The sequence below is a fragment of the Arachis hypogaea genome, chromosome 20, assembly GCF_003086295.3.
Source record: "Arachis hypogaea cultivar Tifrunner chromosome 20, arahy.Tifrunner.gnm2.J5K5, whole genome shotgun sequence".
NCBI classification, from domain to species: Eukaryota; Viridiplantae; Streptophyta; class Magnoliopsida; order Fabales; family Fabaceae; genus Arachis; species Arachis hypogaea.
This window is the reverse complement of record NC_092055.1, coordinates 60,028,801-60,052,659: the sequence shown is the minus strand read 5'-3', so window position 1 is coordinate 60,052,659 and position 23,859 is coordinate 60,028,801. Positions and strand designations below refer to the sequence as shown.

At 42.3% G+C, this 23,859-nt stretch overlaps 1 protein-coding gene across 1 annotated transcript; it reads right to left on the bottom strand.

Annotated features, from left to right (window-relative positions):
- Positions 1 to 2,754: 2,754 nt before the first annotated feature.
- On the bottom strand, positions 2,755 to 3,246 carry LOC112785886 (uncharacterized). Its single transcript, XM_025829307.1, has one exon. The coding sequence runs from the start codon at positions 3,244 to 3,246 to the stop codon at positions 2,755 to 2,757; it is 492 nt and encodes a 163-aa protein (XP_025685092.1).
- Positions 3,247 to 23,859: the final 20,613 nt, after the last annotated feature.

Here is a 23,859-nt window from a genome sequence, read left to right as displayed (position 1 = left end):
GTCCGCCGGAGGGTAGAGATATCTCCCATTTGGAACAACATCACCGTCTATCGGGATCATGGCCCTCCGTTCCTTGGTCTCTCGGGGGACACCAGCTGCGGCAACTAAGTCGGTCACTAGAGCGGGAAAGGGTAGGTTCCCCTTAGCGTGGATGCGGCCCATAGCTTGGCAAATGAGACGGGAAATATGAACCGGTCTCTCTATAAGGACACACCAAACCAACAAGTCTAACTCAGCAGTGATAGATGAGCCATGGGTGCTAGGGAGAACATAATAGGCTAGAATTTGTGCCCATACCTGAGCCTCTCTGGTGAGAAAAGGTGCGTCAATACCCTTGAGCCTCGGCCTCGTCCTCCCTCGAATCCAGAATGATTCGGGTATAGCAATGACCTTGAGGATGACATCCCAATCAAACTCATATTCGCATCGTGCCGACAAAATCTCTTGATATGTATCAATCCCCTGCGCTAACGGTCCGGTCTTAAGCACACTTTGAATGGCTTCCTCTGTGATGGAAACTTGTCATCGACTCACAAATACCGATGCGAGGGATGAGGAGTGGTAATTCATGTAAAATTCTATCACCTAAGATAAGTTTTCTTCACGTGGCTTCCTCAATATGAACTCCCATTGCCACCGCTTGATGCGGGGCATGACAAGCAAAATGACATGAGCCAGAGGGGCTAGAAGAGGCTCTGCATGATAGTTCCTTACTTTGAACAAGGGGTAGGCAAGTTCACAATAACGGTTGGGGAACTTGTTTGGATCCCTAGCCGAATTGTCCTTTTCCAAAACATCAATGTTAGCAATGCGCCTTGTCTTATTGAGGAGGTGCTTGCCTCGAGGTGCTTGTTGTGATTTGCTAGTGGACCGAGGAGGTGCCTTCTTGGATGCCTTTCCTTTGTCTTTCTTGATAACCATCCTTTAAAAGAGGGAAAGGTGGCAAATTTGAGCTCAAAGAAGGACCAAGAAATAATAATCATGTAAGTGATAAAGCATAAAAGAAGACATGGCTTAGATACATGACAGCTGCAACATGTAGCTAAGGCAACAATGAAATCGTGGCTAATCACTAACATATGATGTATGAGTGGTATATGCATGCAACCAAGAAGCATGAGAAGCATGCACTCTTAACATCAATAACAATAGGTGAGTGTCATGGGATGAGCATGTACTAATGAAACAAGAAGTGAGCTCAATGCACATATGAATAAGCAAGTGAGTGAGAAAGAACACTTAAAAAAGAAGATACTAAGTCAAGGTAACTCCTAAAAATCATGTGGGTCTTCCATCAAACACTTGGTGTGCATCCCTTTTTATGACAAAAATGAGGGAAGGGTGACAATGTAACATCCCATAAAGCATCATCAATCACCATAGCATACCACACATTGCAAGAGAAAGCAAGTAAGACAATCCAACTCATCAATGCAAGAGTAATCCTCACTTTTAACACCCATAAGAAAATTAAAAAGGAAAACTAACAAACCATGTGAACATGAATGAAACCTAACTAAGAGGAAGAGTAAGGGAATATAGCAAATGAAAAGAAGAAGGAAGAGAAAGCTAAACAAGAAAAGAAATGAGAAATACCTTGAGAGGAAGAAGAGAAAAGGGGTATGTGAGTGAGAGAAAAGGTAGTGATGAGTATGAGAGGAGAGGAGAAAGAGAGGTGTCGGACCGCCGGAGGTGGTGGTTGCCGCCGGTAGTGGCGGGAGAGAGGTGGTGGAAATGAAGAAGGGGGTAGAAGTGAAGAAGAAGGGTGATGGTAAGAAGGTAAAAGGAGATGGAAAGAAAAGGGCGCACTCTAATGTAATTGGTTAGTAAAACCGGCGCGCGCGCATGGGCAAAAAATCAGCAGGTGCGCGGATGCGTACAGTGCGCGTATGTGTGAAGTAGTGAATGTGCAAATGAGCGCGCGAGAGCCAGGTGCACGTGCGTGTGTATCAAAGTTGTGCTCTCAGCACAAATTGGGCATAACTTTGGCTCGACTCTCGGGAAAAAGTACCAGAAGATGAATTTTTACAGTCGACGCAGACGCGCACGGTGCGCTGGTGCATCGATATGCATTTTGCTGAGGTGCGTGTGCGCGCCTGTTGTGCGTACGTGTGAGTCGAGTTAGGCCACTGGCATGATATTAGCCCAACTTGGGCGCAGCTCTCGGGAAAATGGCTCAGGATTGCATATGGCAACATCGGCGTGGACGCGACTAGTGCGCGTATACGCACTTTTGCGTAAATGAGCCATGGGCGCGTACGCGCCAGGTGCGTGCACGCGCGAGTATGGTTATGCCTGGGGCTCAGAATTGACCCAGAATTTGCACAACTATCTAGAAAATGACCCAGGAGCTGCGAATGTGTATGGTGCGTACGCGCATAGTGCGCGCATGCGCGTCCCCTCCCCCCCCCTTTTTTTGAGACATGAAGAATGCCTAATTGTCATGAATTTAGTCGTTAAACAAGCCAAAGGGGTCAAAAACACCCAAAACTCAATGTAAAACCCAAAGATGGGGTGTTCTTCTACCACACAATCGATTCATCCTTTGAAAAAGCAATGCAAAATCTTCATGAACAAGTTATCTAGGGTATTCATAATCAAATCTAGCCAAACAAAACTATAGCTAAGTAATCACAAAACAATGAAGAATTCAAGAATTATATACAAAAGGGGTAAAAAGGATAGATCTCACCATGGTGGGTGTCTCCCACCTAACACTTTTGTTTAATGTCCTTAAGTTGGACTTTCACTAGCTCATTGCTCCTTGCCAAGAGGTGCATCTTCCAAAAGGAATATCTCAATCTCCTTGTTGCTCTTCATTTGCTCACCATGATACAACTTGAGATGGTGCCCATTGACCTTGAAGATATCCGAGCTTGAGGGATGGCGTAAATGGTAAACCCCATAGGGTTCCGCCTTCTCTGCTTGATATGGGCCCTCCCATTTTGACCTTAGTTTTCCGGGCAACAATCTCAATCTAGAATTGTAAAGGAGGACTAGATCGCCGGCTCGAAATTCTTTACCTCTTATGTTCTTATAATGCACGACTTTCATCTTCTCCTTGTAAAGTCTAGAATTCTCATAAGCTTCAAGCCTCAAGCATTCCAACTCCGCTAATTGTAGCTTCCTCTCAACCCCGGCTCCACCCAAACTTGGATTGCACTCCTTGATGGCCCAATATGCCTTATGCTCTATCTCCATTGGTAAGTCGCAAGCTTTGCCATACACCAACCGAAAAGGGCTCATGCCAATTGGCGTTTTGTATACCGTTCGGTAGGCCCATAATGCATCGGTGAGCTTAGCACTCCAATCTTTCCTATTGGGCTTCACAATTCTTTCCAATATGTGTTTAATCTCCCGATTGGAAACCTCGGCTTGGCCATTTGTTTGTGGGTGGTAGGCCGTGGCTACTTTATTCATGATGCCATATTTTTTCATTAGCCCGTCCATTCTCTTATTGCAAAAATGTGATTTTTGGTCGCTCACGATTGCTCGTGGTGACCCAAATCTACAAATGATATTATTTCTCACAAAAGAAAGGACCACATTAGCATCATCCGTCCAGGTGGATATCGCTTCCACCCATTTGGACACATAATCAATGGAAAGTAGAATGTAGAGAAAACCATTAGAATTTGGGAATGGCCCCATGAAGTCGATTCCCCATACATCAAAAAATCTCACAAAATTGCATGGTTTGTTGGGGGATTTCATCCTTTTTGGAGATATTACCAAATCTAATGCATTGAGAACAAGATTTACAAAAATGAGAAGAGTCCTTGAAAAGAGTTGGTAAACCTGAAACCACTTAACAAACATATCAAGGCATCAAATGGAATTAAAGTGAGTTAAATTTAGCTATTTTAAGGCCTAAAAAGCATGTTTTCACACTTAAGTACAAATTTAGGGAGAATTACAAAATCATGCTATTTCATTGAATAAATGTAGGAAAAGGTGATAAAATTCCCCAAATTAAGCACAAGATAAACCACAAAATTGGGGTTTATCAGTTGGCCACCAAAATCCACAATCTAGGATTTTTCTTGCCGTTCTTTGGGGTCCAAAATGGCCTCCTCCTTCGGAGGAGTGGCAAGCTTCCAAGATTGAGTGGAATTCGGTTTGTGGAATGCACTTCCGAATTACTTGATCTGCCCCACATCTCCAAATGTATGGATCATCCCAAACATAGTATTTGGATTCGCTTTTTAGCTTATCCCTTTGATGTTTGGAGAGATTAGGAGGGAAGGAGTGAGATACCAAGTAATTGGCGATTGGCGCATACCAAAGAATGGTTTCTGAGATTTCATGCAAACCCTCAAAGGGAAAAGAATCATTAATAGAAGTGGTATCGCCTTTGGTGTGTTCAAGGCGACCTAAGTGATCTGCCACTAGGTTTTGCGTACCACTGCTATCCTTAATTTCCAAGTCAAACTCTTGCAACAACAAAACCCATCTAATCAATCTCGGTTTGGATTCCTTCTTAGACAACAAATACTTTAACGCTGCATGATCCGAGTACACTACCACCTTTGAACCAAGTAGATATGCTCGAAACTTGTCCAAGGCAAAAACTATGGCCAAAAGTTTTTTTCGGTGGTAGTGTAGTTGGATTGGGCTCCATCTAGTGTTTTTGATGCATAGGCTATGACATATGGAATCTTACCCTCGCGTTGTGCTAATGTGGCTCCCATGGCAAAATTTGAAGCATCGCCGACTCCAATCCGGCCCTCGCACGATGGGAGCTTGGGTCAATGCTACCTTGAGCTTATCAAAAGCCTCCATGCATTCCTTGCTTAGATCAAACTCAATATCCTTTTGCAACAACCTTGAGAGAGGCAATGCTACCTTACTAAAGTCCCTTATAAACCTTCGATAAAATCCTGCATGTCCAAGGAAAGAACGGACTTCCCTCTCGGAGGAGGAGTAAGCCAAGCTAGATATAACATTAATCTTTGCTGGATCAATGGAAATACCATCCTTAGGAATAATATGTCCCAAAACAATCCCTTGCCTAACCTTGAAATGGCACTTCTCAAAATTCAAGACAAGGTTAGTTTTAGTACATCTTTCTAAGACTTTTTCAAGGTTATCCAAGCAATGATCAAAAGAATCACCATATACCGTGAAGTCATCCATGAATACCTCCAAGCATTGCTCTAGAAAATCCACAAATATGCTCATCATGCACCTTTGAAAAGTTGTCGGCGCATTGCATAAGCCGAATAGCATACGCTTGTAGGCATAAGTTCCAAAAGGGCAAGTAAATGTTGTTTTTCCTTGGTCCTCTGGAGCAATGTGTATTTAGAGGTACCCCGAATAGCCATCTAGAAAGCAATAATGGGATTTACCGGATAATCGATCGAGCATTTGATCGATAAACGGAAGTGGAAAATGATCTTTTCTAGTGGCCGAGTTCAACCTTTGGTAGTCTATGCATACTCGCCAAGATTTTTGCACCCGTGTTGCAGTGAGCTCCCCGCTTTCATTCTTGATTGTGGTTACCCCGGACTTCTTTGGCACAACTTGAACGGGAATCAGCCATTCACTATCGAAAATGGGGTAGATGATGTCCGCCTCGAGTAACTGGGTTACCTTCTTCTTAACAACCTCCAAAATGGTAGGATTTATTTGTCTTTAAGGTTGTCTTACGAGCTTTTCTTCTTCTTCCAAAAAGATCCGGTGCTCACACACTTGGGGACTTATCCCCACTAGATCCGCTAAGCTCCACCCTATTGCCCTTTTGTTCTTCCTCAAAACACATAACAACTTCTCTTCTTGTTGAGGATTTAGTTCCCTTGCTATAATCACCGGAAACTTATGGGCTTCATCAAGGTATGAGTACTTTAGGTGGGGTGGTAATGGCTTCAATTCAAGCTTTTGCTCTTGGCTTGTCACTTGAACTTCTTCACTTGGGTCTTCACTATCTTCTTCAATCATATGTTTCTCATCTAGTTTTGCATAATGCACTTCGGCCACAATGTTGTAAATTAAGTCGCACTGGAATATGGAATGGTTCTCCGGTGGGTGCCTCATTGCTTCTTCTAGGCTAAAACTTACAAATCTCCCATCTATCTCAAATGATTTGGTTCCCGAATGGGCATCCAACTTGAATCTAGAGGTCCTCAAAAACGGCCTCCCAAGCAGGATATATGATGTCCTTTCGGATTCACTTGGTGGCATCTCAATGATATGGAAGTCAATTGGAAATATCAAACCCTTTATGTTGACCAACACATCTTCCGCAATACCTGTCACGGTTATTATGCTCTTGTCCGCCAAGACAAACCTAGCCGCCGACCGCTTCAACGGTGAGAGCTTCGATATATGATAAATGGAAAGAGGCATAATGCTAACACATGCACCAATGTCATACATACAATCAATGAATTGGATTCCATCAATGACACAAGAGACTAAACAAGGGCCCGTGTCACACTTTTTCGGAATGGCTCCCATCAAAGCCGAAATAGAACTCCCCAAGGGAATGGTCTCTAACTCATGGATTCTATCTTTGTTCACACACAAGTCCTTAAGAAATTTCGCATATTTGGGTACTTGATGTATAACATCAAAGAGAGGGATAGTTACCTCCACTTTCTTGAACATCTCTACCATTTTTGGGTCAAGCTCTATACGCTTCTTAGCCTTTCTTGCCATTGTAGGGAATGGAATTGGTTGAGCCACTTCCTCTAAGACTTGCTCCTTTCTACGGAATTCACTCTTTGGTTGAGGGTCTTCATCTTCAACTACCACTTGTGCTTCCTCCTCCTTTTCAATTTCTTCTATCTCAACTCTATTCTCCTCTTGAGTGACTATCATTGGACTAGGTGCCTTTGAGTCCCTTTCTTTCAATTGAGTTCCGAACCTCAAGGTTATGGAATTGATGCCACCCTTGGGGTTGGGTAGAAGTTGAGAAGGTATGGCACTAGGGGTTGAGGCTTGAGGAGTGGAAGTGGAGGGTGGTTTCATGCGAGCAATGAGAGCTTGGAGGGTGGAAGTAAGACCATTAAGAATTGAGTTGAGTGTATTTTGGAGTTCCTTTTGCCCTTGGAGTATGGATTGGAGTGTGTCATCTTGATTTGGAGAAGTGGAAGGATAGGTGATTTGTGCTGCTTGTGATTGATTGGGTGGAAGTGGTTGTCTATGAGGTGGTATGTAGGTTTGATAGTTCCTTCCTTGTTTTGGTTGTTGGTTTAGAGGGTTTTGTGAGTATCGAATTTGTGGAGTGTTGTTGTTCCATCTTTGGTTGCCTCCATTGTCCCTACCTCCTTGTTGATAATTGTCCCACCAACCTTGGTTGGAGCTATCCCTCCAATCTTGATTAGAGATGTTACTCCCTTGGTTATAATTGCCTCCTTGTTGGGGGTACCCTTGGTTATAATTACTCCCTTGTGAATGGTATCCTTGATTAGCACGTTCATAGTAGGAGCGATCATAAAAGTTGTGGGTAGCCGCTAGAGTGTTATCTTCTTAGAGACTTGGACACTCATCCGTGTAGCGGGAGTAGCATGAGCAAATGCCACATACTTTTTCGGGGACCAATTGTTGACATTGTTGGTTTTGAGGAGGTGGTGGTTGTTGTTGATTCACTTGGAGTTGCTTTAGAAGACTTGTCATCTCACACAAGGTCTTAGTAAGGGTGGCGGTCTCACCACTAGAAGAAACCTCATTCACGGCCTTTGGGCGGTTGACTCTCTGTCTAGCATGTTGAGTGGACTCGGCCAAGTCGGTAATGAGTTGCCATGCCTCCTCCGCCGTCTATACTTTGACAAAGAATCGTTGCTTGAAGCATCCAATAAATTCTTATCTTGCTCCCTCATGCCTTGGCACACATAGCTAAGTAATACTTGGGTGTCAATCATGTGGTTGGGACATGAGTCAAGAAGTTTACGGAACCGCTTCCAATATTCATATAGAGTTTCCATCTCACCTTGTATAATACAAGAGATTTCCTTCCTTAGCTGTCCGTCATTTCCATGGGCATGAATTTATCAAGGAATTCTCTCCTAAGCAAGTCCCAATTAGAGACAACATCACTAGGTAAGGTATAAAACCACTCCTTGGCACTTCCCTCAAGAGAGAAAGGGAAGGCAAACAACCATATGGCTACTTCATCGGATCCTTCCCGCCTAGTGGTTGAGCACACACCATGAAAGTTCTTGAGGTGCCTAATTAGATCTTGTGCGGGAAGTCCATGCAACGTTGGTAGAAGATTGATGAGGGCGGTCTTAAGTTCAAAGTTTGCATTCAAGTTGGGATGAAGTACATGGAGAGGTTGGAGAACAAAATCTGGTGCACCCGCTTCCTTGAGAATAACTCTCCTTGGAACGGCCATATCGTCAAAACCTACATCAAAAGAAGAACTATTAGTAGTATCAACGGAAGAGTAATTAGTGCATTCGTTGGATGACGGTGATATGGTTGGTGAATTGGTAAGACTCTTTTCACCTTCCTCAAAAGCTAACCGCCTCCGAGCTTGCCTAATATGAAGCAAAGTTCTTTCAGTTTCCGAACCAAATGGTGCTAAGCTCGGATTTGGTAGTGAACGCGTCATACAATGAAGGAGATAAGAAGCTCATGACATCAATTGGTATCTAAGCAAAGACTAATCCTAACTAACAATCAAATAAACAAACAATCAAGAGAGAAATGCAAGTATCCACATATTAACACATTCACACTAACCAATAGAAAGGCACACATAAGCAATTCCCCAGCAACGGCGCCATTTGATGAACCAAAATATTCGTATGCCGATTAGAAATTAGCAATAAATCCAATCGTGAGTATAGTCTAACCAACACGCAAATATTACATCAAATAAATCTAAAATCTATGACCGAGAGTATTGATCCCGAGTCGTTCTCCCTAGGAATTGCCTTAGAATGCACATCATTGATTAGGAAGTCTTTTGTGGTTTTTGAGAGTTGGTGCAGGAATTCAAACTAACAAAAGTAAACAACAATTAATTGAGATAAAAGCCTTGGCTAAGGGTAGTTATTGGAAGTTACATCATTATAGTTTTCTTCAATTGTGGTAAGAGTTGATTATTGCTTCACTTAGTTAACCCCCCTAATAATGGAGGAAAGTCAAGTGAGAGTAACTAACTTGAGTCACAAGTCCTAGTCTCACCCAAGGGAAGTCTAGCTTTAGTGCACTCCAAGTCAATTAGCAATTCTCAATTCCTAGTCAACAATTGATATTCACTACTCAAGTGTCTCCAATAACTCAACCCCTAAGCCAAGTGAGAGAAATCTACTCCATAGCTAGGGTTGTCATTATCACAAACAATTGGTAGGCAATCATAGAAGACATGATGTAATTGAGAGATGGAAATTAAATTAAAGCTATCTAATCCAAACAATCATCAACAATCAAGCAAATGAATGAAATTCCTCAATTCATTAATCACAATTCAAGGTAGCAAAGTCATAAATCTAGATCTAAGAGATTGAATCAAAAGAACATTAATTGAGAGTAGAGGAAGAGTAGATCTCACCAAGAAATCAAAGGAGAATTGCAATGGAGAGAGTGAGATCCTAGAGAGAAGTTGGAGTTTCTCTCTCTAAAAACAAAATGTAACTAACTACCCAAAATTATCTAGAATTATGACTAATTGTCCTAACCCCCCTAATCCTTGGTCTTCTTAAACTTTTTCCTCCAAAATTATGCTCCAAAACTGGGACTGGGACTCCCTGATATTGCTGGTCACGTTTTCCTTTTAAAAAATCACGTGCGCACATCGGCACATACGCGCACCTGGAGTTTTTCGCAACCTACGCGCAGGCGTGCAGTGCGCTCGCACGTCATAGGGAATATAGCCCAGCCATATAAGCACGCCGGCTTCTCGTTCGGCTCCACTGCGCCCATGTGTAAACTTCAAAACTCTAATTTATTCCATGCTTTTTCCACTCATGCATGCTTCCTTCACTCGTCTTAGCCATTTTTGCCCTATAACTTCTGAAACCACTTAACAAATGGATCAAGGCATCGAATGGTAATAGAGTAGGATTACAATATATCAATTTTGATGCACAATAAGCATGTTTTCATCTACGAAGCAAAGTTGGGAAAGGAAGACAAAATCATGCAGTTTTATATGAATAAGTGTGGAAGATCGTTGATAAAACTCTTAAATTCTATACAGGATAAACCCTAAAAATGGGGTTTATCAGTGGCACGCCAGGAGCTAGGCGTGGCACGCCAGTGTAGTTTTCTAGAGAGCAATAATGAGGCCACTAAAGGGGCATGGCACGCCAGGAGCTGGGCGTGGCACGCCTAACCCCTCACATACTATGGGCGTGCCACTTGAGCCATGGGCGTGGCATGCCAGTTCATCACTCCAGAAGGGATCATCACCAGGGCATGCCACTTGGTATCGAAGGCGTGGCACGCCAGCTTCAAAATTCACATGGGCGTGCCACTTGAAGAGCCAGGCGTGGCACGCCAAGCTTAAAAGAGCCACACTAAAGGGGCGTGCCACTTGAGCATCAAGGCGTGGCACGCTAGTACAAATTTCCAGAGACGAAGACAAAAGCCTAAGCACTGGGCGTGCTACTTGGTATCAAAGGCGTGGCACGCCAGCTCTCATCCTCACTTGAGCGTGGCACTTGAGCATCCAGGCGTGGCATGCCAACACTCAAGGAAGCAAAAGCAAAGTTGGGCGTGCCACATGGTATCGAAGGCGTAGCACACCAGTTCTAGAATTTCACTTGGGCGTGCCACTTGAAGGACCAGGTGTGGCATGCCAATTACTGGACCAAGGCAAAATGCTGGGCGTGGCACGCCAGAAGCTGGGCTTGGCATGCCAGTTATATTTTCCAGAGAGGGAAATAGGAGGCCAACTATATGGGCGTGCCACTTGGTATCTAAGGCGTGTCTCGCCAGCTCTAGAATTTCACTTGGGCGTGCCACTTGAGTCTCGGGTGTGGCACGCCAACATCACCAATCAACTAAGAGAAGACCTGGGTGTGCTACTTGAGTTTTGGGCGTGGCACGCCAACGAAGGAGCCAAGGACACAAATGGGCGTGGCACGCCAGACCCTGGGCATGCCACGCTACTTCAGTTTTCCAGAGAGAAAGACCAAGCACTCATAATGGGCGTGGCACGCCAGACCCTGGGCGTGGCACGCCAGACCCTGGGCGTACCACGCTAGTTCAACTTTCCAGAAACAAGAAGAAGAGGGAGAAAGCTTGGGCGTGCCACTTGAGTTCGAAGGCGTGGCACGCCAGGCTATCTGAGGTTTTAAAAAGGCCCGGGGGTGCCACTTGAGGTTGAAGGCGTGGCACGCCAGGCTACATAAGTGCTTAAAGGACCCTGGGCGTGCCACTTAGGCTCGAAGGCATGGCACGCCAGGGAGGCCAATGAAAGAGGGCGTGCCACTTGAAGAGTTCGGCGTGGCATGCCACTGAAGCGCCAGTCACACGCCAGCTGGGAGATCACGTTTATTGAGTTTCTTTTCCCTCCAAATTGTATTTTTCTTTTCACTTTTGTATTTTCTTTATTTTCTAGTGCTAGGAGTAGTATAAATAACCCCTGAAAGTACTGAGAAAGGGGGTTAAGTAGTTAGGAAGCTAAGTTGTGGAGTAGAGTTTTTAGTTTGATTTACTTTTTCACTCTATCATCTCTTTCACCTCTTGTACTCTTCTCTGAGCTATGAGTAGCTAAATTCCCTCTCATTGAGAGAGGGAGCTCTGTTGTACTTGATGGATTAATTATAGTGAATTTATTATTTTTTTCATCTTTTCTTTGATTTGCTAGAAGGAATTTCGTTTTAATGTTAGTGTTCAATCATCTTGGAAAAGGAAACATGAAACCAAGCTAGAAATCCCTTCTCACATTTGAGTAGGATCTGAGTTTTGGTGTTTGGATATGGTGACATATAATCCTCCCTCTACTTGGACCTATGATGATGTGTGGTATAATCAGGGACTAAGCATATCTTTCTTCATGAGCAATTAGACCAAGGAATTGGCTATTGATCAAGATCTGAGAGATTTATTCACCAAGGTATTGGAGCTCAATCAATCATGATTGCCAAAAGGTCAATGAGTTGTATGATTGAAGAGGATATGAGCTGGATTTAATCCAAAGAGACAACATCTCCTGATCTCAATGAATTCCCCTATTCTCATCTTCCACTTTCTTTATAGCTTTCTTTACATTCTGCAAATCCCCATTTCCATTTACAATTAAGTCATTTATGTTTCTATACTTTACATTATTGCAATTTCCTTTTCTGCACTTTATTGCTTTTATTTACCTTTGAGCCATTTATGTTTCTGCCCATTTAAAATTTTGTAATCACAATCTCTTTTGTTTAGCTTGACTAATTCACCAATTGATTAAAATTGCTCAAATCTACCAATCTCTGTGGATACGATCCTACTCCACTTGACGATAATTTTCGTGCACTTGCCAAAAGAACGGATTCATCAATTTTTGTATGGGGAGTGAATTCGACTCATTAAGTTTTATGGCGCCATTGCTGGGGATTGGTTTGAATTTGAATCATTGATTGGAGAGCTAGATTAAGCAATTTAATTACCTTGTTATTTTCTTTTTACTTTGATCATCTTAGTTATTCATTGTTCATATTTCTATTCTTCTAACTGTTTGATTAATTGCACCAACCAAGCCAACCACTAATCTTGATAAGAGTGATTCCTTCACTTTCCCTCTACTTGCTATTTGTTGAATGTATGATAGGTAGAAGGGGAGAACTTCATCCTCCTTCGATAGTGAACCTGACAGGACCTTCTTAGATTAAGGATGGAAGCAAGAGGCAAAGGCATAGTTGGAGAGGAAGTAGTAGAGGAAGATCTAGAAGCTACTATGGAGGAAGAAGTACATAACAATGTTGGAGAGGATGCTGGCAATCATGTTGGGCAATAGAGGACAGTCTTAGGCTCCTACATCAACCCAAATCCAGGAAACTGTGGCAGCAGCATTCTCAAACCAACAATCCATGCTAACAACTTTGAGTTGAAACCTCAACTCATCACACTTGTCCAGAATAAATATTCATATGGAAGAGGTACCCAAGAGGACCCAAACCAACATCTCACTACGTTCTTGAGGATTTATGATACTGTAAAGTCCAATGGTGTACACCCTAACACCTACAAGCTACTTTTGTTCCCTTTCTCACTCAGAGATAAGGCAGCAAAGTGGTTGGAAGCATTTCCCAAGGAGAGCTTAACCACATGGGATGATGTTGTGAACATGTTCCTAGCAAGATTCTACCCTCTACAGAGAGTTAATAGACTAAGAGTTGAGGTGCAGACTTTCAGACAGCAAGAGGGTGAAACACTTTATGAAGCTTGGGAGAAGTTCAAAGATTTGAAAGGAAATGCCCACCAGATTTGTTCAATGAGTGGGTGCAACTGCACATCTTCTATGAAGGGCTATCCTATGAGTCAAAGTAAGCAGTAGATCATTCTTCAGGAGGCTCACTCAACAAGAAAAAAACCATTAAAGACGCCATAGATGTCATAGTGACTGTTGCTGAGAATGAGTATTTTTATGCTTCAGATAGAACTTAAAAGAGATGATTAATGGAACTCAATTCCATGGATGCCTTGTTGGCCTAAAACAAAGTGATCACTGCGCAACTAGTAGCCTTAACCAAGAAAATGGAGAAGAATCAAGTCTCAGCCATTCAAGCCCAAGCCCCTCAACAAGAAGGAGATGCACCAGAAGTTGAATCTGAATGGGAGCAAGCTAACTATGTGAACAATCCTTCTAGACCACCATATGATCCCAACTCCAAGACATATAACCCAGGATGGAGGAACCACCAAAAATTTGGGTGGGAGAACCAAAAAAGCCACAACCAAGATCACAACAAACCTTACCCATCTAACCAATACAATAATCACAACCCCAACCATCAATCAGGCAATAACAGACCCTACCATAATTCACAAAACACATCATACCACTCCACCCAACAAACACACAATAACCACCATCAAGACACATCAGCCCCAACCATGCAACCATGTGAAATCAAGAGCAATTTTGAGAAAGTGGAGGCTACAATAGCACAACTGTCATCACAGCTAACAGGAGCTATTTCCACTCTTTCGGAGAGACAAACATAGGCTGAAAGAAAGATAGATGCTAACCAAGAAGAATACAGATCAAATCTAAAGAATCAGGGCGCAGCAATCTCAAAATTGGAAGTGCAAGTAGGGATTTTCTTTAAGCAAATTCCAATGCCCACACATACATTTCCCAGTGATACCATGGCCAACCCAAGAGGGGAATGCAAAGCCATCACACTTAGAAGTGGAAAAATTATAGAGGAAACACCCCCAAGTCAGAGCAACCAAGAAAAAGAAGCTGCAGAGAAGCCTGAAGACAAGAAGGAAGAAGAGACCCTTGCACCATCTTCATCAAAGCCAGTTCTAAAACCATATGTGCTAAAGGCACCATATCCACAAAGGCTGAGGAAGGATAGGAAAGATAGCCAGTTCTCTAGGTTCTTAGAGATCTTCAAGAAGCTCCAAATCAACATACCATTTGCTGAGGCATTAGAGTAAATGCCACTCTATGCCAAATTCTTAAAAGAGCTCATGACAAGAAAGAGGAACTGAGGAGAAAAAGAGACCATAGTGTTAACTGAGGAGTGTTGTGCCATCATACAAAAGAAGCTTCCTCGGAAGATGAAAAACCCTGGGAGTTTCCAAATTTCCTGCATCATAGGGGATATCAACATTGAAAAAGCATTGTGTGACCTGGGAGGTAGCATCAATCTCATGTCCTTGACTATGATGAGAAGGATGAAAATTGAGGAAGCCAAACCAACAAGAATGACACTCCAATTGGCCGACAGAACATTCAAGTTTCCACATGGGGTGGTGGAAGATTTGTTAGTAAAGGTGGGAGAGTTCATTTTCCCAGCTGATTTTGTTGTGCTGGATATGGAAGAAGAAGCTAACACATTGGTGCACGAAATTGTGATCACACTTTTCACAACTCCACATAACTAACCAACAAGTGCACTGGGTCGTCCAAGTAATACCTTACGTGAGTAAGGGTCGATCCCACGGAGATTGTCGGCTTGAAGCAAGCTATGGTCATCCTGTAAATCTTAGTCAGGCGGATTCAAATGGTTAAGAGGTTTTGATAATTAAAAGATAAATAAAATAAAATAAAGATACTTATGTAATTCATTGGTGGAAATTTCAGATAAGCGTTTGGAGATGCTTTGTTGCTTCTGAACCTTTGCTTTCCTATTGTCTTCTTCCAATCATGCGTGCTCCCTTCCATGGCAAGCTGTATGAACCTCTCGGATGAAAAATACCAAGTACGGTTTCTGCACGGCTAATCAACTGTCGGATTTCTCGTCTCGGATGAAAAATACCAGGTACAGCTACCACACAGCTAATCATCTGTCGGTTCTCACTAGCATTGGAATAGGATCTCTCTATCCTTTTGCACACTGTTACTGCGCCCAACATTCGCAAGTTTGAAGCTCGTCACAGTCATCACTTCCCAGATCCTACTCGGAATACCACAAACAAGGTTTAGACTTTTTGGATCTCAGGAATGCTGCCAATTATTTCTAGCCTATACCACGAAGGTTCTAATCTCACAGATTCGGATGCTCTGTTGTCAGGAGAGGCGATGCAAATCGTGGATTAGAGACCCAAGAGGTTATACTCCAGCTGTCGTCCAATGACTACGTTATACATCATGTAGACCGCTTGTGGTTGTCAGGCACGCGGATCTTGGCTAAGCGAGTAATGAAGATAGTGGGTGATTGTCACAGGTCACCCCTTCATTCTGACTTAACTGAATTAAGTATGAGAGTATATCTTGGAGAAGAAGTAAGCGTGAAACAATAGTATTTGCATTAATTCATGAAGAACAACAGAGCTCTGATGCATTCGCATATTCGCTATATTAGCTAGTCAGTTTAGTTAGTTTTAGCTTAGTTTCATTCATTATCTTGGAAATAAACAAGCATTCTTATGAGTTTCACTTCCATGCAATAAAATACTAAGGACTAGGTTAATTGTGGCCAATTTCATACAAATGAGTCAAGGAGTTAATAAACAAGCTTATGTGAATGATTTCCTTGAAATTTATTGCATAAGATGGCAAGACTTTGAGGAAGTATATTTGGTTTATGTTAGGTGATGAAGCAGGAAGGCACCGGAGCAAGAAATAGAGCAAGGAAGCTTGAAGATACACCAATGTTTGGCAAGAAAGCAGAGGAGTGCATGCTGCCAACGCTGGTTATTGCTAGCATGTTTGGCAACAACGCCTAGCAGCCTTGGGGAATGATCCTGGGAAGGAGTGGCACGTTGCCAACTTGGGTTACCACTGGAGTGTCTTGTGACAACGCCAAGAAGCCCTGGAGAGTGATCCTAGAGGGCTCGAGCACGTTGCCAACTCCATAATGCATGGACATGCTTGATGGGAATGCCAGCAACACAAACAATCCAAGGCAAGCAAGAGAAGAAGCTCATGCACGTTGCCAACGCCAGTTCCTATAGGCGTGTTTAGGGGCAACGCAGCAAGCAACTCTGGGGAGCAAGTCCAAAGCTCGAGCACGTTGCCAACGCTGAGTGTATGGGCGTTCTTCAAAGCAACGCGGCAAGAAAGCAAGGCCTTGGAGAGGAGCTAAGGAAGCTTGGGCACGCTACCAACGCCAGCTTTCATTGGCGTGTTTCAAAGCAACGCTAGGCACTCACTCAAGGCACTCCTGGCCTCCACTCTAGCACGTTGCCAATGCCACCAACAAGGGTGTGTTTGGTGACAACGCCAGCAGCAAGAAAGCTTGGTGCCATAAGGAAGGCTCGAGCACGTTGTTGGGCTGGGAGAGCATGGGCGTGTTCCAAGGCAACGCCAAGAAAGGAAGCAGCCCTGGAGAGGTCATCGAGCGCGTTGCTAACTTAAAGAAATGGTGCGTGTTCCTTGGCAACATAGGCAAGCAAGGATGCTGGGCCAGGAAAGAGCTCGAGGGCGTTGCCACCTTGAGGATGAACTGGCGTGTTCATCAACAACGCCAGCTCCATGTCTCAGCCCTGGAAGGGTTTTGGCACGTTGCCAACTCTAGGATACAATGGTGTGCCCAATGATAACGCCAGGCAACCATGGAGAGTAGTTCTAAGCACTCGAGCACGTTTCCAACGCCAAGTTCTATAGGCGTGTTCCAAGGCAACGTAGCATGCAAAGTTGAAGATTAGAAGGCAGCCCTGGAGGGAAGCATCGAGCACGTTGCCAACGTGCCAACAAGGGGCGTGTTCATCAACAATGCCAGCTCCATGTCTCAGCCCTGGGAGGTTTGGCACGTTGCCAACTTGGAGGAAAGGGTGCGTGTCCAGCAACAACTTCAACAAACTTGGCAGCCTGACCTTACCTTCTTTGAGGAAGCATAACTTGAGATAGGAAAATCCAATTTAGATGATTCCAAGTGCATTAGAAAGAAGACATTCTGAGCTTTCCAATGATGTATGATAGTTCATATTGAAGCAGAGGATTGAAACTCAAATTCTGGGCAATATTAGGCATGAAAAGTAGAGTCAAGAAGAAGAAAAGCTAAGATGTTAGCAACAACTTAGGCTAACAACGTCCAGCACAAAGCCCCAGCCCAGGAAACTCATGAGCACGTTGCCAACATGCCTTTACACTGGCGTGTTTGCCAGCAACGTCCCCATTGGGCCAGGAGCATTATGAATAAGCTCCTCCTTCCCTGTTTAGCAACACTTATTCCATTGAGCCAAGAATTCAACAAAGATAAAGCCCATAATGCTAGCCCAATTGAAGATCTCTGAAGAAGTTTTAGGAGTAATATAAATAGAGGAGAGTTTTGTATTAGTGGGGGGGTTTTTTACACACTTGGACTTTTGGACATTAAGTCAATTTTTCTATTACACTAGCACTTTTACTTTTTACCTTTTCTTACCGCTCTTCTGATTGGTTTTTCTGGGAACTTTGAATTTCAGTTTTAAGGATTTCTTCTTCATTTTTTTCTTGAATCTTCATCCTTCTCCACTCAATTTTAATGTCTATTTTTGCACTTGTTATGGAATTTAGAGCTATGATTCACTAAACCCCATTTTCATTAGAGGGAGGAGCTCTGTTTATTTGAATGGGTTGATAACTCTTCTTTTCCTTCTCAATTCAAGTGGTTCATCCAAGAGGAAACTCTTGTTCTTCAAAGATTCAATCACCATCGAGAGAGGGGTTGAATCTATATGAATTGTGTGGTGAACTTGAGAAAGGAGCCATATACTTCAGTTTAGAGTTCATCCTTTCATAATTTCCTTGATTAATACACTTTGGGTTGGTATGTGAGATGTAACCACCCTTGGTTGAGATCCTGGGAATTGTGTGGCTTGAAGGATTAGTTAATGAGCTTCATCTCTTCTCATGAACAATTAGATCATGAGAGTGGCAATTGGTTGTGTTGAGAGAAATTGAGTTACCAAGAGATTGGAACTCAATTACCTACAATCTGCCATGGATCTATACCCATGATTGAGAAGGAATTGATCAACATCAATTCATGAGAATTTGCATCTCTGATCCCTAATGATCTCTCCCATCATTAATTCTCATTCCTCTTGTTCTTTGGTTATCTTGAATACCCACTACCCAATTCCCTTCTACATTCTTGCAATTTAACATTCTTGCTATTTACATTATGCTCTAAATTTACCTGCAATTTAATGTCTGCATTTTATATCCATGCACTCTACTTTCTTGCAATTTACTGTTTATGTCATTTAAGTTTCTTGCAATCTAAGTTTCCGTTATTTACTTTCGGTCATTTTAATTGCTTTCCTTACTTTAGTTCTTAAATTTTCTTGTCATTTAATTATTTGCAATTTCTTTTAAGCATTCAAATCTCATGAAATCAAAACCATGTTTGCTCAACTAAACTACCAATTAACTAAAGTTGCTTAATCTACCAATCTCCGTGGGATCGACCTCACTCCGGTGAGTTTTACTACTTGATACGATCCGGTATACTTGCCGGTTCTATGTGAATTATTAATTTTCGCGTATTAAGCTCCGCACGTTAATCTATGAGGTGTAGAAACTCCACCGTAGAAAATACATAAAAGAAAGTAGTCTAGGCATGGCCGAATGGCCAGCCTCCAATGTCTAAGGACTAAACATCCAAAGATAGATAAAAGCTACAAATACAATAGCAAAAAGTGCTATTTATACTAAACTAGTTACTAGGGTTTATAGAAAATAACTAAGTGCAGATAGTGTAGAAAACTACTTCCGGGGCCCACTTGGTGTGTGCTTGGACTGAGCATTAAGCTTTACACATGGATAGGCCATTTCTAGAGTTAAACGCCAGCTTGGATGCTAGTTTGGGCGTTTAACTCCAGTTTTGGTGCCAGTTCTGGCGTTTTACGCCAGAAAAGGTTCTCTGGCTGGCGTTTTATGCCAGTTTGGGCCATCAAATCTCAGACAAAGTATGGACTATTATATATTGCTGGAAAGCCTAAGATGTATACTTTCCAACGCAATTGATAGCGTTCCAATTGAGCATCTGTAGCTCTAGAAATTCCACTTTGAGTGTAGGACGGTCAGAATCCAACAGCATCTGCAGTCCTTTCTCAACCTCTGAATCAGACTTTTGCTCAGGTCCCTCAATTTCAGCCAGAAAATACCTGAAATTATAGAAAAATACACAAACTCATAGTAAAGTCTAGAAATGTGATTTTTTCATAAAAAGTAACTAAAACATACTAAAAACTATGTAAAAACAATGCTAAAAAGGGTATAAATTATCCGCTCATCACAACACCAAACATAAATTGTTGCTTGTCCCCAAGCAACTAAAAACAAAATAGGATAAAAATAAGAGAAAGTACAATAAATTTCAAAAATATCAATAAAGATTAGTTTCAATTAAATGAGCGGGACTAGTAGCTTTTTGCTTCTGAATAGTTTTGGCATCTCACTTTATCCTTTGAAGTTCAGAATGATTGGCATCCATAGGAACTCAGAATTTAGATAGTGGTATTGATTCTCCTAGTTTAGTATGTTGATTCTTGAATACAGCTACTTTATGAGTCTTGGTCGTGACCCTAAATATTTTATTTTCCAGTATTACCACCAGATACATAAATGCCACAGACACATAACTGGGTGAACCTTTTCAGATTGTGACTCAGCTTTGCTAGAGTCCCCAGTTAGAGGTGTCCAGAGTTCTTAAGCACACTTTTTTTGCTTTGGACCATGACTTTAACCGCTCAGTCTCAAGCTTTTCACTTGACACCTTCACGCCATAAGCACATGGTTAGGGACAGCTTGATTTAGCAGCTTAGGCCAGGATTTTATTCCTTTGGGCCCTCCTATACATTAATGCTCAAAGTCTTGGATTCTTTTTACCCTTGCCTTTTAGGTTAAAGGGTTATTGGCTTTTTCTACTTGCTTTTTCTTTTTCCTTCTTTTTTTCTTTATTTTTTGCCATATTTTTTTCGCAAGCTTTGTGTTTTTCACTACTTTTTCTTGCTTCAAGAATCAATTTTATAATTTTTTAGATTATCAATAACAGTTCTCTTTTTTCATTATTCTTTCAAGAGCCAACAATTTTAACATTCATAAACTTCACTATAAAAAATATGCACTGTTCAAGCATTCATTCAGACAACAAAAAGTATTGCCACCACATCAAGATAATTAAACTAATTTCAAGATAGAATTCAAAGTACATGTACTTCTTTTTCTTTTTCAGAAAACATTTTTCATTTAAGAAAGGTGAAAGATTCATGGAATCATTCATAGCTTTAAGACATAGTCACTAAACACTAATGATCATGTAATAAAGACACAAACATAGACAAAACATAAAGCATAAAAACCGAAAAATAGAAAAATAAGAACAAGGAAATTAAAGAATGGGTCCACCTTAGTGACGGCGGCTAGTTCTTCCTCTTGAAGATCCTATGGAGTGCTTGAGCTCCTCTATGTCTCTTCCTTGCCTTTGTTGCTCCTCTCTCATGGCCTTTTGGTCTTCTCTGATTTTATGGAGGATGATGGAGTGCTTTTGGTGCTCCACTCTCAGTTGCTCCATGTTAGAACTCAAATCTCCTAAAGAGGTGTTGAGTGGCTCCCAATAGTTGTGTGGAGAAAAATGCATCCCTTGAGGCATCTCAGGGATTTCTTGGTGAGGAATTTCCTCATGCTCTTGTTGAGGTCCATGAGTGGGCTCTCTTGTTTGCTCCATCCTCTTCTTAGTGATGGGCTTGTCCCCTTCAATGAGGATGTCTTCCTCTATCACAACTCCTGCTGAATTACATAGGTGACAGATGAGATGAGGAAAGGCTAACCTTGCCAAAGTGAAAGACTTGTCCGCTACCTTGTAGAGTTCTAGGGATATGATCTCATGAACTTCTACTTTCTCTCTATTCATGATGCTATGGATCATGATAGCCCGGTCTATAGTAACTTCAGACCGGTTGCTAGTAGGAATTATAGAGCATTGGATGAACTCCAACCATCCCCTAGCCACGAGTTTAAGGTCAAGTCTTCTTAGTTGAACTGGCTTGCCTCTTGAATCTCTCTTCCATTGAGCGCCTTCCACACAAATGTCCCTAAAGACTTGGTCCAACCTTTGATCAAAGTTGATCCTTCTAGTGAAAGGGTGATGATCTCCTTGCATCATTGGCAAGTTGAATGCTAACCTCACATTTTCTGGACTAAAATCCAAGTATTTCCCTCGAACCATTGTGAGCCAATTCTTTGGGTTTGGGTTCACACTTTGATCATGGTTCTTAGTGATCCATGCATTGGCATAGAACTCTTGAACCATTAAGATTCTGACTTGTTGAATGGGGTTGGTTAGAATTTCCCAACCTTTTCTTCGAAATTCATGTCAGATCTCCGGATATTCACTCTTTTTGAGCTTGAACGGGACCTCAGGGATCACCTTTTTCTTGGCTACAACTTCATAGAAGTGGTCTTGATGTACTTTTGAGATGAATCTCTCCATCTCCCATGACTCGGAGGTGGAAGTAATTGCCTTTCCTTTCCTCTTTCTAGAGGTTTCTCTGGCCTTAGGTGTCATTGATGGTTATGGAAAAACAAAAAGCTTTAGCTTTTCCCACACCAAACTTAGATGATTTGCCCGTCCTCGAGCAAAAGAAGAAAGAAAGGGGTAGAAGAAGAAGTAATTGAGGAGATGGACTTGAGTAGAGGGTTCGGCCACGGGGGTAGTAGTGTGTATATTGTGTGAAAATGAAGGTGGTAAGGAGGGGTATTTATAGGGTAAGGGAGATAGGGTATTCGGCCATGTGTGGTGGGTTTGGGTGGAAAATGGTTTGAATTTTAATGGTGAGGTAGGTAGGGTTTAATGGTGGATGGATGTGAGTGGTGAAGAGGATATGGGGAAGAGGGTAGGATTTGATAGGTGAAGGGTATTTGGGGAATAGGTTTTGATGGGATTGGTCAATGGTAGTTGGGGAAGAGTGTTATGGAAAGGTGTGAAGAGGAGAGAAGAAGAGGTGGGGTAGGTGGGGATCCTGTGGGATCCACAGATCCTGAGGTGTCAAGGAATTTGAGTCCCTGCACCAATCTGGCGTTCGAACGCCCATTCTGTGCCAAATTTGGCATTTAACGCCAGCTCTGCTACCTTTCCTGGCGTTAAACGCTAGTCTGCTGCCCATTTCTGGCGTTAAACACCAGCCAGATGCCCATTTTTGGCATTTAACGCCAGCCAGATGCCAGACAGCCCTTTTTGGCGTTAAATGTCCAGAGTGCTGCCCATTCTGGCGTTAAAAGCCCAGAATGCTGCCAGGCTGGGCGTTAAACGCCCATTCTGCTATCCTTACTGGCGTTTAAACGCCAGTAAGCTTGTCCTCTAGGGTGTGCTATTTTTAATGCTATTTTTCATTCTATTTTTGATTTTTCAGTTATTTTTGTGACTTCACATGATCATCAACTTAAAGAATACATAAAATAACAATGGAAAATAAATAAATATAATTAAATAGCATTGGGTTGCCTCCAACAAGCGTTTCTTTAATGTCAATAGCTTGACAGTGAAGCTCTTAGAGAGCTTCAAAGAGACTCGGAGCTTAATGGTGGCCTCCCAACACCAAACTTAGAAGTTGAGTGTGGGGCCTCTGTTTGACTCTGTATTGAGAAAAGCTTTTCATGATTCCTCTCCATGGTTACAGAAGAAGATCCTTGAGCCTTAAACACAAGGTAGCCCTCATTCAATTGAAGGACTAACTCTCCTCTGTCCACATCAATCACAGCTCTTGCTGTGGCTAGGAAGGGTCTTCCAAGGATGATGGATTCATCTTCATCCTTCCCAGTGTCTAAGATTATGAAATCAGCAGGGATGTAAAAGGCTTCAACCTTCACTAAGACATCCTCTACAAGTCCATAAGCTTGTTTTCTTGAATTGTCTGCCATTTCTAGTGAGATTCTTGCAGCTTGTACCTCAAAGATCCCTAGTTTCTCCATTATAGAGAGGGGCATTAGGTTTATACTTGACCCAAGGTCACACAAAGCCTTTTCAAAGGTCATGGTGCCTATGGTACAAGGTATTAAGAAATTTCCAGGATCTTGTTTCTTTTGAGGTAATTTCAGTTGAACCAGATCATTCAGTTCATTGATGAGCAACGGAAGTTCATCCTCCCAAGTCTCATTACCAAATAGCCTGGCATTCAGCTTCATGATTGCTCCTAGATATTGAGCAACTTGCTATTCAATAATATCTTCATCCTCTTCAGAGGAAAAATACTCATCAGAGCTCATGAATGGCAATAGTAATTTCATTGGAATCTCTATGGTCTCTATATGAGCCTCAGATTCCTTTGGTTCCTCATTAGGGAACTCCTTGAAGGCCAGTGGATGTCCATTGAGGTGAT